Source organism: Crinia signifera, chromosome 6 (assembly GCF_055691185.1).
Source record: "Crinia signifera chromosome 6, ASM5569118v1, whole genome shotgun sequence".
NCBI classification, from domain to species: domain Eukaryota; kingdom Metazoa; phylum Chordata; class Amphibia; order Anura; family Myobatrachidae; genus Crinia; species Crinia signifera.
Window position 1 is genome coordinate 189,222,067 of NC_139222.1, and position 14,228 is coordinate 189,236,294.

General features: G+C 42.9%; 1 protein-coding gene across 2 annotated transcripts in view; it reads right to left on the reverse strand.

The window, feature by feature from the left end:
• Positions 1–14,228, reverse strand: part of MICU1 (mitochondrial calcium uptake 1) — a 235,671-nt gene that overhangs the window by 54,742 nt on the left and 166,701 nt on the right. For both annotated transcript variants that reach the window (XM_083148442.1, XM_083148443.1), the window contains 2 exons: positions 11,845–11,982; positions 8,893–9,001 (listed from right to left, as the gene is read on the reverse strand). In XM_083148442.1, coding sequence (XP_083004568.1) covers positions 8,893–9,001; positions 11,845–11,982 — 247 coding nt within the window. The remainder of the gene's footprint in view (positions 1–8,892; positions 9,002–11,844; positions 11,983–14,228) is intronic.

The window sequence follows — 14,228 nt, forward strand, 5'->3', positions numbered from 1 at the left end:
TAGTCTGCATAGCTGAGAGGCAATGCAAGGGTGTCACACTCAACTACCACTGGCGCACACAGCCGTTACAGGGTGACTGGTGGCTAGCAGAAGGCAAGTAGGGGGTAGAATCCTACTTTTAGCATTAGAGACACCATGCCTACTGTACAGATCTGAACAATGTTGGTAGGTACAGTATGGGAACAGGCCAGTAAATAGCGAGCTGTGTAAATCTAATGGGGCCTACAAACAGAGCGATCTCAGGGGCCATAGCGATAGTGATGCGTGGCCCCGCGTGTAACTATAGCCTGATGATTAATATGCAGCATGCTGGATATCAATCTCTTAATCGCCAGGCAGAGCCAGTGATCTCACCGGAGAACACTGGCCCTGACAGATCGCTCAGCACAAATCGCTGACATAGCGATGATTTCAAAGCAATCTAGCATCACTCAAAATGCTCAGCAACTCGCTCTGTGTGTAGGCCCCATTACCGACTGTCAGTCCCTGTTATTAATGACCATCTCCATAGTACAATATATGTTATTTATTTTGTAAACTGAAATCAATTCTCTCTCAAGAACATATTTACTAAAGCGTAGGTTTACAGAAGTGTAGATGTTGTATAGAGCAACCAATAAGAGCGATGGTGTTCTACAACATGCTAGATAAATAATAAAATGGCACTTTAGTAGATAAACCTCTTATATTCTTGGCTTATAAACATTATACTTACCGAAAAAGAAGCATGAAAAAGGAAAAGCATTACATTTTGTTATATACAGGTTCAGTATACCGGGATATCCTCTAATACCTACATAAATGTAGTACACAAGATAATGCTGAGCACCAATGTGTAAAGAACTTAATTTAATATATTGGCAACTATGAGGCTCCAAGCAAAGGAATGGCTTATGCTAAGTGAGTGGTTCATTATAGTATCTACGCATTTTAACCTGGAGTTCTGTATTGTTCTGCGACACAAATATTAACTTGTTAGTGGTACTTATGTATTAGCAGGGCGCGCACAAAGCAAATTGCTTATTGGGTGATTCTGCGTAAGAAAATCGCATCGCATGGGCCGTTTTAGTGCCGTGCGATGCGATTTTCCTATGCAATTTATTCACTGCTCTCTTGGCCTCGGCGGATCGCATCGCATGGCATCGCACCTTCCACAAAACGACATGTGATCGCATGAGATTTAATAGGATGCGATGCCATTACATTAGCTATACACTTGTATGACATGCAATGAGGTTTTCGGCACCCCCCCCCCCCCCCCCACACTAACTACGCAACCCTGAAGTGTGGCAAGCGCAGCGCCCCCCGCGAGGGGCGGCTGAACACGTCCTCCCAAACTTTTCATACCCCCACTATCCACGTCGGCGTGGAGTCGATTTTATATAGTGTATTGAGCGCAGCGAGCCACCAAGCCCAAAGCGTGGCAAGCGCAGCGAGCCCGGCAAGGGGATGCAGAATACATGTAAAGTAATCCGTGTCCACTCACCACGCTTCGGGCTCAGTGGCGTTACAGATGTGTGTGCTTATTGAGTGAGAGAGGCGTATACGTGCGTATTGGGCATGTATGCATATTGAGCGACAGAGGCATGTGTGCGCATTGGGCATATTTATGTATCGGGCATGTGTGCGTGAGTATGTTCCTATTGGGCATGTGTGCGTGTTTGGCATGCGTGCATATTGAGCGACAGAGGTGTGTGTATTGGGCGTGTATGTGTGCGCATTGCGCGTGTGTGCGTATTGGATTTCAGTTTTTAGACAAATCGGAAAAGCAAATCACCAAAACAACTAGTCCAGACAGAGTCATCAATCTGAGCTTATATTTAACAGCAACACTAGGAGGGATGGAGCATCAATGTGCTAGTTCAGGGTAAAAGGTGGCAGCCTACCAAATAAATCTGTCAGTGTAACACACTAGGTGCCTGGAGAAATGCTTAATAGATTTTTTTTTGTCATCTTACATTAAAGAAAGTCACTGTTATTTAGCCCCTTTTTAATGTTCTATTTTGCCCACTCAGGAAAGCACATAGGCAGAACAAAGACACAGGCGTTTGTTGCTTGCTATTGCTTATGAAGAACAGTTTATAGCTGCTGGCATGTATGAGCATGACCAGTGTAAGTGACTGTCCATTAATCAGAGTGCCTACCACACTACACAACCTATGGATACACTATTCATTAACAGAAAGAAGCTGGCTGAGGGTTCGTGAATCAGGTAGGTCTGCATACCTGTGGAAAAAAAGTTTTGCTCAGCAAGGGCGCCAACAGCTCTGCCGGGCTTCGGTAAAATGAGGTAGTGTGACCAAAAGAGTGGGAGTGGTCATACCCATGTTAAGTGGCAGGGTGCGGGTGTGATCGCTGCTTCTCTCTCCAGCTTAGCCAGCACACAGCACTAAGCAGCGTGTGCTAAGCTGGGGAGAGAGAGACTGCCTGACTCTCAGGATTTCTTCACTAGCAGGAATCGTGCATGCGTACCACAGGCTGTACGCATGTGCACTCTATAGATAATCGGCTACTGTGTGAATCTGCACGGCAGTGATCACATCTGAATCCGGTCCAATGTTTGCAGTGGCAGAAATATGCATAAAGTGTTATTTATGGTAAAATACCAAGAAATAATATATCTGACACAAAACCAAATTCATAAGACTAAGGGGGTATTCAATCCCCGCTACTATTTCTGATGGGGAAATAGCAGCGGCAGGGCCGGCGCCACCACTAGGCAAATCTAGGCACTTGCCTAGGGCGCCGGCCACTGGAGGGCGGCATTTTGTGCCGCCCGGGTACCTGTCCTACGGCGCTGTGTATTTAAATCTGGCGGCGGAGGCAGCGGGGGTCCCTGCAGTCCATTAGAAATCACGAGCGCTATCCGCCGGGCTATGCGGAAGCGCTTCTAGTGTGAAAACTCTGGCAGCACGGCGCATGCTGATCTCAGCGTGCTGCCAGTGTTTTCACACTAGAAGCGCTTCCGCATAGCCCGGCGGATAGCGCTCGTGATTTCTAATGGACTGCAGGGACCCCCGCTGCCTCCGCCGCCAGATTTAAATACACAGCGCCGCAGCAGGACAGGTACACCCCCCCACCCCCCCCGCCGCGCACCGGGGCGCCCCCACCCCGACTCGCCTGGGGCGCTCCGGTGCCTTGCGCCGGCCCTGAGCAGCGGGTGCCTATTCAATGCTGTCTTTCCTAACAGCATTGATCAGGCATTTCGGCAGAACAGACCTGACTTTTTGCCGTTCAGCAGGCGGGATATTAAATCCCGCCTGCCGAGATGCAGTCGAGTGGACCAACAATGGGACCGCGTCACAACTGTTGGGCCGGCCTGACAGTCGTGACCCGGGATTCAATACTGCCCTACGCTTTAGAATTTTCTGCACTTTGGGGGGTATCCAATTAACTTCTGAAATGTACTGTAGGTAACAGAGGGGCAGATTTATTAAGCCTGAAGTAGAGATAAACTGGAGAAAAGGTAAAAGGAGAAAAAGCACCAGCCAATCAACTCCCAACTGTCATTTTCAAACACAGTTCATTGGCTGGCACTTTATCTCCTTTTGCCTTATCTCCAGTTTATCTCCAGTTTATCTCTTCTCCAAGCTTAATAAATCTGCCCCTGTAATCCCAGGGGCTATCCAATTAGCTTTGATAAGCCAGAGCAAGCTGCAGTTTATCGGGGATTTCGTTTCACCTGCCTCAGTTGAAAACGGAGCTGCTGCCACGGAAACACACAGGTTTCGCTGAACCTGTCTGTTTTGATGAGAATTTTTTTTTATTATTAAATGTGGGCTCTAAGAAATTAATAATAGCTAATTGGATATAAGAAGACCTATTTATTGCTTTCATTTTGGGGCTGGTTGGGTGAAAGCAGCGTATTGAAGAGGTGAATAGTTTTTACCTACCTTTGAAGAAGACCTCTAAATTCCAAATCATAGAATATAGCTGCAGTTAGCCAGAAGTCTGATGCGTTTTCATTATCCTCCTCTATGTCATTTTATTTCCTTTCCCTGAATAATTACCTTGTTCTTCCGCTACCCCTATTCAATTTACTTAACATTGTATCTTAACTGACTCATTATTCTCTAGATCCCTATCTTAGGTTATGTTATGATCGCCGCTATTCTTTCTCCAAATCATTTTATTTGACAATTTCCGGATAAGATTTAGCTACAAATAAAGTACTACAGTATGTGCTAGAATTGCACTGTGCTATTCACAATTACAATAGCAAGATGTTGCAACTCGAGTGCTGTAATGAGAATTCTAAGCAGTTCTTATAGAAATAAAGGGTGAAAAATCCCTATTCCAAAACCAGCTGATTTGTAACATATATTGGCAACCTAAAGTGTCAAAGCAACTAGATATGAAAGAACTTGTTAATGGGAGTAATAATAAAGATGTATATGTTTTGTCAAGCTAAACTGTTGTAATTGCTTGTTACTAAAATTAAGTTACTTAACATACATACTGTCAGTGGCGGATTCAGGGGGGGGGCACCCGGGCACGTGCCCCCCCTGTCATTTATTTTGTAGCTGAGGACCAGGGCTTTCCAACGAGCCCAGCCCTGTGTCCCTAGCCCCCCGGGAACCGGAGATATCGCCTGGCAAACCTGTAACGTTTTTTCCCCATAGGATAATATGGGACCCGTCAATTCCGACCCCCACCCAGTTCCGACGGCTGCCAGTTCGCTCCCTGGCATCACAGAAGCTTTGATTTCATTCAATTCCAAATTGCTGGGCCTTCAATATGATACCAGGCTGGTCCAAATCTGTCAATCTATTCCAGAGATATTGCGTGTAAACCGATTTTTTTATTTTTGAAATGTAATTTCATGGCTGTTCATGTTCTTTGAGGGCAGATTACTCTGGAACCAAACGTTCCAGTTTCACTGGACCAAAATCATTCAAAGCCCACTCAAAAGTTCTTCAGTATAATACTTTTCTCATGTAAATGGGTCAGTTGGTTCCGAAGATATAGCCGGTTAAATGAGATAACTGGTTAAAGGGGGGAGGGGTGGTTTTCTCTCCCCCTCACACCAGAAAATGCAGGGACTAGGCTGCATTTTAAAAGGGGCCAACCTGGGAATGCATTTTCTGGTGTGAAAGGGGTATTATTTCAAATAGCCGGGACCTGCAGTGCTCTGAATACAGCCAGGCTCTGCCACTGTCAGTGGATATCACTTCTGCCTGGCGGCGGCTGTCCCCCATTTACCACGAGCATGTATTCCCCCTTGGCAATGAGCATGTAATCCCACATGGCAACGAGCATGGAACCTCTGGCAATGTGCATAGAACCCTTGGCAATGAGCATGTAGAGAAGCAGCACTTATGTAGCATAATTTTTAATAGGCATTATGGTGTTTGGCATAACACATAATGGACATAATGGCGTGTAACTTAACGTGTAATGGACATTATGGTGTAAATGTTTAATGCGAGCCTTTGGTGGACAATGTCCCTGTTTATGAAGTGTATTGTGAATTTTGCCTTAATCTGTGTGGCATTATGTGAATTCTGGCTCAATCCATGTGGCATTATGTGAATTTTGTCTCAATCCGTGTGGCATTATGTGAATTTTGGCTCAATCCATGTGGCATTATGGGAATTTTGGCTCAATCCGTGTGGCATTATGTGAATTTTTTCCCAATCCGTGTGGCATTATGTGAATTTTGGCTCAATCCGTGTGGCATTATGTGAATTTTGGCTCAATCCGTATGGCATTTTATGTATTTGGCTCAATCCGTGTGGCATTATGTGAATTTTGACACAATCCATGTGGCATTATGTGAATTTTGTCTCAATCTGTGTGGAATTATGTGAATTTTGGCTCAATCCATGTTGCATTATGTGAATTTTGGCTCAATCCGTGTGGCATTATGTGAATTTTTTCCCAATCCGTGTGGCATTATGTGAATTTTGGCTCAATCCGTGTGGCATTATGTGAATTTTGGCTCAATCCGTGTGGCATTATGTGAATTTTGGCTCAATCCGTATGGCATTTTATGCATTTGGCTCAATCCGTGTGGCATTATGTGAATTTTGACACAATCCATGTGGCATTATGTGAATTTTGTCTCAATCCGTGTGGCATTATGTGAATTTTGGCTCAATCCATGTGGCATTATGTGAATTTTGGCTCAATCCATGTGGCATTATGTGAATTTTTTCCCAATCCGTGTGGCATTATGTGAATTTTGGCTCAATCCGTATGGCATTTTATGCATTTGGCTCAATCCGTGTGGCATTATGTGAATTTTGACACAATCCATTTGGCATTATGTGAATTTTGGCTCAATTCTGTGTGTGTTATTATGTAAATTTTGGCTCAATCCATGTGGCATTATGTGAATTTTGACACAATCCATGTGGCATTATTTGAATTTTGGCTCATTCCATTTGGCATCATGTGTAAGGGGCAAGTATAATGGGGTCTAGTATTTTGTTGCATAATGTGTAGAAGTTGTATATGGTGTTGACATGCACCCTGTTAAGTGGCCACACACCCTTTTCCGGAGCGCGCCTCTGGCGCGCGCACAACTACATCCTTTACTTTTGTCGCCATGGTGGGCCTGCATACTTTAAATGCCAGGGCCTATTTTTAATTCCATTCCCACCCTCTGCTGCCGCTCTCTTAGCATGTACACTGGCACCACTAACACCGCCCCTCCCCCACCCAAACCCTTTTTTATCATGGTGCCCCCCCTGTCATTTTATCCTGGATCCGCCCCTGCATACTGTAAGTGGCGAAACAGAAAATTACCAATATGTATTAGCTTGGCGGGGTAATATGTAATTGGGTCTGAGTTTGCCAGGGGTGAAGGATGCAGGCTATTATCGGGCATTTTTTTTAAAGCTGCAATCATTTACAAGGCAAAACCAACCTATACAATAGTTTGCCTTGTAAAAAAAAAAAAAGTCTGAGATCGTCCGGCATCCCGCACTGCTGGCAAAGTCATACCCTATTACATATACCCCGTATGTACAACGGTCCAATGAATAAATAAAGACAAATTATTATTGTTGGGAATTTTGTAGCTGATTCTGCAATAAAAGTAATTATACTGGCAAATAATGCAATAATAGCATAGTTATATTGTGCATATGAACAGCCCTCATAAAGGAATATATAAAGGGAGAATTATTTACAACAAAAATGGAATTGTTCTGATTTAAATCATATTATACATGCTCATTGCAGAGATTAGCAATAATCTGTAATAATATGCATTATGTTGTAATAATATAATAGTACTGTATGGTGTCCAACGGTGCTCAGAACAGAGGTTGTAGATAGACACTTTTCTCAAAACCACAGCCCAATAGCTTATGTTTTATAATATTCAAGTAATAATGAACTAAAATCCCTGCCCATGTCATGCAAGACTCTGCTAGAAGCCAAACATCTTTTCTACCTAAATATGCATATTAGCCCAAGTGCTATGATACAGCAGGTACGTTTTTCTTTCACGCTAACTTCCGTTAGATTCCGTATACAGATTCAGTCGCAAATGGACATACAACGCCACATGTCAAATTAATTAAAGCAGTCTCTTGGTGCATCTTAATCTCGTGGTATTGCGTGGAAGATGCATTTTAAATGCAAAAAAGCACAAGAAGCGTCTTACGGGACTTGGCTGCTCACTAGCACCAAGTGGCTCGCACCGCACCATGTATTAGGTCACAGGTTCTCAAACTTGGTTCTCAAGACACTGTCACTAATCAGTTGCCCATTCCATTAGTCATTGGCCCATATTAAATGATATGGCGAGCGCACAGCATTTTGGATTCACCGTGAGCACAACGTTATTCTCCGGGTCCCCGTTTTGCCGCCAGCCCCTCTTCCACCCTATTCAACTGGTCAGGGGCTCGCTGCCCCTGACCACGAAAATCAACCTCCATGGCGGATGGACGACGGCAGAAGGCAGGGGGCTGGCAGCCTCCCTTCCAGTGCCACACACAGCAGCAGGGGGGACGGCAGGGAGGAGGGGGGCTGGCGGGGAGTCTTCTGTGACGGAGAGAGGAGACAGGGCAGGCAGGGGGGTGTGAGGAGCACTGCACTGGTCCTGCTCCATGCATATGTAATGAGCGGGACCAAGCGCAGTGAATAATAATGAGCGGGTCCCCGTCCCCTGCTTAAGTCATGTAAAAAAATAAAATAAATTCAAATACATTTATGTGCTGCATATTTTTAACTAAAAATAGTACGACCCTTCAGTACGAAAATCTGATTTTTTTTTTTACCCCCCAAAAATAAATTGAAAACCTTTATTTTAAAAGAACGCATTTCAGTTCACCTTAAAAAGATGTTAAATGCAAAATGATGAAACTCAGCGAAAATCATGGTGAAAGCAGTTCTTCATCCTAGCATTGAATACACTCTCTGCAAAATAGAGTCAAAACCCCACTGAAATACACCAGCGAATTGCAGCAACTATGAAGCAGAGAACTGTCTGGCATTCACGGTACTTATGTAATATCTGGGCTCCCGTTTTTTCTTATGAGACCGCATCTGCTCGCCACGCTTCGGGCACGGTGGCTCGCTGCGCTCGCCACACTATATAAAATCAACGCCATGCGTAGTTGGATAGTAGGGGTATGAAAAAATGGGGTGCATTTAACATGGCGAACAGTGAACACTGAATACAGTGAATAGAATTTTCTGTGAAAAGATCAAGAGCTTTGAATACTGGTTATTGCCTGAAATACAAAAGATCTTCTGTAATGAATGTAGACCAGGTCACTGTAATAATATTACATGCACAAGTTAAATGAGAGAGAGGCAAGTCATGTCATTCTACATGATGATCCCTGACACACTGGACACGTGCGTGCCATGGATTTATGAAGTGATTCTATTCTTTATTTATGAAGTATCCCCCGACACGGATAACCACGGCCATACCTTTATCAAGAGAAGCTCCTGCCATGTGGTAAAAGCTTAATGCAGTGTCCACATCATTAATGTTCTTGAGGAAGGTAAAGAAGTTTTCCACTTCTTCAAATGCCAGGCCCTGAAAAACAAATATATATATAGGAAATTATTATTATTATTATATATTTTATTATTTTTCTTGAATCAGCTGAAATGAAAATGTGATTGCATTAGTTTGAAAGCCAGAAGCAAAAGCCAAAGTAAATATGCTAAATGACCAAATATAAGCACCTTTCTTCCTTTAACAACTCCTCGTTACTCTCTCACAGGTATACTGGGTTTCTTTTAAATGATACATTTTGCAATTACTGAGAGCAGCACTAATTTAACACCAATGTGGGTTCTAACCTCTTTAGACCAATATAGTTAAGTGTAGAGGAGACCACATGCCATTAATAGTTGTAATTATAAACAAAGATTGAGAATGTTTTATGAAGCGTTACCATAATTATTATACAGTATGTACATTACAATATTTAAAAAAAACTAGACACTTTTTGCGCTGTGTGCCCCCATACTGAAAATATGGACAGTGCGTGCCAAAGGCACATGCTGAAAATTTAGGGGCATGGCTTCATGGTGAAGGTGCATGGCCACATATTAGTACCAATTCACATTACACCACATAGTAGTGTCCATTATTCACATGTGTCCACATAGTGCCACTTGTCCACGTTCCACTACAGCTACACACAGGGTATGGGATATTGGGCTTATTCTGGTTCACTCTCAGAAGCAAATTTCTTCTCAAATGGACAAAACCATGTGCACTGCAGGTGGAGTAGATGTAACATGTGCAGAGAGAATTAGATTTGGATGAGTTATTTTGTTTCTGTGCTGGGAAAATACTGACTGCTTTACTTTTACATTGCAATATAGATCTCACTTTGAAGTAAAACCCCACCCAAATCTAACTCTCTCTGCACAAGTAACATCTGCCCCCACCTGCAGTGCACATGGTTTTGGCCATTTGAGAAGGAATTGGCCTCTGAGAGTGAACCAGAATAAGGCCCCTTGTGATACAGCGTGGGATATGGAGCAGGTTGGATACGGGCTCCCTGCATTAGCCGCAACCTGTTTGGAGGAAATCCTCACCGTCCTCTGACAGCGAGGATTCCCCTGGAATGTAGAATAGGGTAAGTGGCCGAGGCGGGGGTTAAACAGCGAGGATCGCTTGTTTTCGCCGATCCCTGCCATTTAACCACCTCGCCGGCCGCATTGAATACGGCCCTAAGTGCTACCGAGTCACCGCAAGTGTTGTGTGTAATGTGTCTTGTAGCGCATGGAGAATACATATACAGTATGTAGAACATCTGCATGTAAGGATTGCTTCTTGTAATGAATCCTTTGTGTTTGATCTCAAGAAGTATTCTCTTGTATGGTATAATTGGCTAATGATGTCTACCTCCTGTGAAGTGTTCTTCGCTTGGCTTGATGTCGTGAAGGGGTCTTTCTTTACCATGGAAAATATCCTGCAAACATCCACCACTGCTGTCTTCTGCGAACATCCAAGCCTTTTTGTATTGACAAGCTCATCAATGCTTTTTGTTTCCCTTCAGAACATACTGAACAGTTTATTTGGCCACTCCTAAGGTTCCAGCCATCTCTCTGAGGTTTTGAGTCTTTCTGCAGCCTGGCGGCTGTGTTGTCAAGGAACAGCATGTATTGAATGTGAGCGTCACTTCCAGGTTACAGCTACGGTCTCACAAATTCTGGTGAATGTGTTCCTCTGATCCCTAACCCTGAGTCATGCAAAGCATAATTCTGGTTATGAGCCAGCATTGGCTATTAGCAGTAGTAAATTACAACCGCTATTAGAATATTCCCCTGACTGTCAAAAATCCTGAAATAATCAACATTTCACATGGCCGGCATGGTCACTGGCGACCATGTGATTGGCTACCTCCAAAAACATAAGTCTCTATATTGCGACAAAGAATGACACAGACTGGATTAGTATTGCTATAGTACTCCACAAAAGAAATATAAATATATATATTTTTCATACATAAATTATCACGCATTAACTAATTTGTATGGATGCAGACAAGGTTTCTCCAACAAATGAATCGGAATTAAATAAAATCGAAGTATTACGCAAGGTCGCAGTGACAAAATACTACCTTTCTTTGTCTGTTCCCTGCTATTGAAGGACCTACCGAGTCCTTCTTGGCCACTTGCAGCAGGCTATTATACGTTACTACTACAAATACCATTATACGTTACTATTGCACTTCATCAACCGTTTAAAATATATATATACCTAAGCACCCAAATTGATTGGATAAATATATACATACAAGTGCCAAAAATTCGGTGGTGTTCAGGACACCACACCTTTTTTGTTTATTGTATCAGTGTTAATCACTGTAGCTGCGCCAGTCCAGACTGTGGCCAGGTAGGGGCTTAGCGCTGCTTAGTCATCATTGCACTTACTGTAATCCTGCCTCTGCCTGGTCTGCCCTGGTAGTGCCACTCTGCCCCTGCCAAATGACAGTCACACAGTCAATGCCTGGCCCTGAGTTTTAATTTTTTTTCTGTATGGCTGGACAATGAGATAATGATATGTATATTATTTTATGTGTGTGGTGGAACTATGTTATTGAGGGGGAGGGGGGGTGGCGAGCAGCCATTACTTATTTAATTGACCCACACAATCTTAGGTATCCCAGGAGAGGTTTCTTAAACCTGAGTATCGGAATTGAGTAAAAAAAAAAAAAGCCCCGGGATTGGCTTGCGTTATACATAAAACTACACCCTTACTTTGCTGAAACTGAAATTATGATGTTTTAGTTTAAATTTCTATTAAACCTTTTTATGCAAATATATGTTATTGAATCACTGACCGCCTTGTGTCAGAGCCAGAATGTTACAGCAGTAACCATGGTACCACAGTCATTCTGTAATTGCAGCAGAACTCACCTCTCCATCCTTAAAACGTTTCTTCAGCTGCTTTAGCATAAGAGTGAGTTTCTTGGATTGCACCCCACTGTATGCCAGGAGCATACTGCCAAACTGGCGCTCGGTGATGTGACCATCCACTGGATCATGGCGTTCGAACTGAAGAGAAAACAAAAACAAGCAGACTTACTACAAAAACATAGTGGAAGCACAGATTAGTGACATTTTCATTGCATAAACCATGTATTGAAATGCAGTGAAAATTAACACACCATCTTAACATACCAAACAACAATTAGCTTTTTTAAGAATTAGGGGGCACTACAATTGGTTTTGGGGTGCCCACCTGCAGCTATTCACTCTACTTGCAGCTGCTAATCATACCAGCAGGTGAAAAAAGGGCCAACCATACCCCCACCCCCCTGCGGGACACTGCAGCCTGCAGATGGGAAGGCAGGACAGTGTCTGAAAAGCAGTACTGTATCAAATAAATCAGGATGGTTAGTACGTATGCTAGATAAAGGACAGAAGCTATGCTTTGGGCTTTATCCCTTTCTGAGCCATGATAGGATAAAGGGCTTTATCCCTTTCCGAGATAGATGATGTACAAACTAATCAGCTCCTAACTAAACTTTGTAAACAAAGCCAGTAACATGACAGTAATAAGCTGGTACTGTATTTCTTTCTGTCATCTGCTACATCTCCCCCTTAGGGCGATATGCCGCCTGTTCAGTGCTGCCATTTTAAAGCGGATCTAGACCAAACAGATTCGGCTTTCAAACCAGTCAGATCTGTTTTATTGGAAACAGACGTGGATTGATGAATTCACGGCTGTATCTCAACAATTCACGGCAATTTTCGATGTCATGTCCCTTTTTCGTCAATGTTCCGCCTGTCAAAAAACTGCTGAGTGGGGCGAAAAAGGGCCAGGATTCCGACTGTCGGAAAGTTCCAAAAGTCGCAATCCAGAATTGAATACGCCCTCTTAGTGTCTAATCAATTTGTTATATCACTTGTTTAAAATGCCTCCTGATTAACTACGGTACTGTGGGGCAGATTTATTAAGCTCGGTGAAGTGATAAACTTTCTGGTTTTTATTACTGGCCAATCACCTCCTACCTGTCATTTTTCAAACCAAGCCTTCACAGGAAGGAGCTGATTGGCCGGTGATAAAAACCAGTTTATCACTTCACCAAGCTTAGTAAATCTACCCCTGTATTACAGACATGTGTGTGTTTCTTTGATTAAGGGTAATCTGTGGCCTGTTTGAAAATCTGTGGCTCCTGAACTGCATTCGATTGCTTAGAACATTGAGTGAGAGCAACCATTTTGGGGAAAATATGGATGCATCAATACAGTATTCTGCCTACAAATTAAAGTGACCGCTTTTCCTAATGTATAGAGAAGTAGAATATTTAGTCTCAGTGACCGCTTTTCCTAATGAATAGAGAAGTAGAATATTTAGTCTCAGTTCAGAATCCTCAAATTCCATTTGGGATTACCAACAGATATACTTTAATCGCCTAAAAAAAATGCTTGTTCCTTTTATGACAGAAATAATTCAAGTGGTTATGTCAAGGAATAAATAAACTTAAAATCCGATAGAGAAACACTTTATATTCACCACCAGACACATTCCAAAGGGAATGCTAACAGAATCAGTCTCCTTACACGCTGTCACACACTGAAAAGTCAATTAAATCAATTGCATTTGACCTCTGAGCGCACGAATGTGAGGAGCTGTGGTCACATGAGATAAGGAACTGTGACTATCTCTTGCAGAAATTTTCATGTAAAGCGCACAATTTAGTCTTTTATTTTGCTCCGCAAAGTACAGCAATAAATCAAACTTTTGTTGCCCGCTTACTGTTCAGCACAGAGCTCTAAGGACCAAAAGAAATACCATTCAGTCACAAATGGAAGTTTATCACAATTTTATTTTAAACTATTTTTATATGAATACTATACTTCACAGAAAAGCAGGTTTTTACATACACGTAAAAAAAAATCATGGTGTCCGTACAACAATAATAATATTAAATACTCTAAAGTAACGGGGCATACAAGGGGCGATTAAACCTCTATTTATAAATGATCTGACTAGATCGCCCCATGTGTACACACTATAGCGTGGCCATTCACTGTCTTTCCTGCTTAGATCGGAGGGTATTGCCTATAAGAATAGGCAAAATACTGCTCGGCACAGATCACTAAGCACACTGCGTCAGGTGCATCGTATGTGTGCACCCCGAAGTGTGCTGAATGATCTCGCTCTAGAGGTGCTTAAGCACAGATCTCCCTAAAGAATAAACTTGAACATCGGGAAGATAGAACATCCGGAGAAGCAGCTGTACAAGTGCGGGACCTAAAGAAGGCATCACGGAGCAGTCACCAAGCCGGCTGCA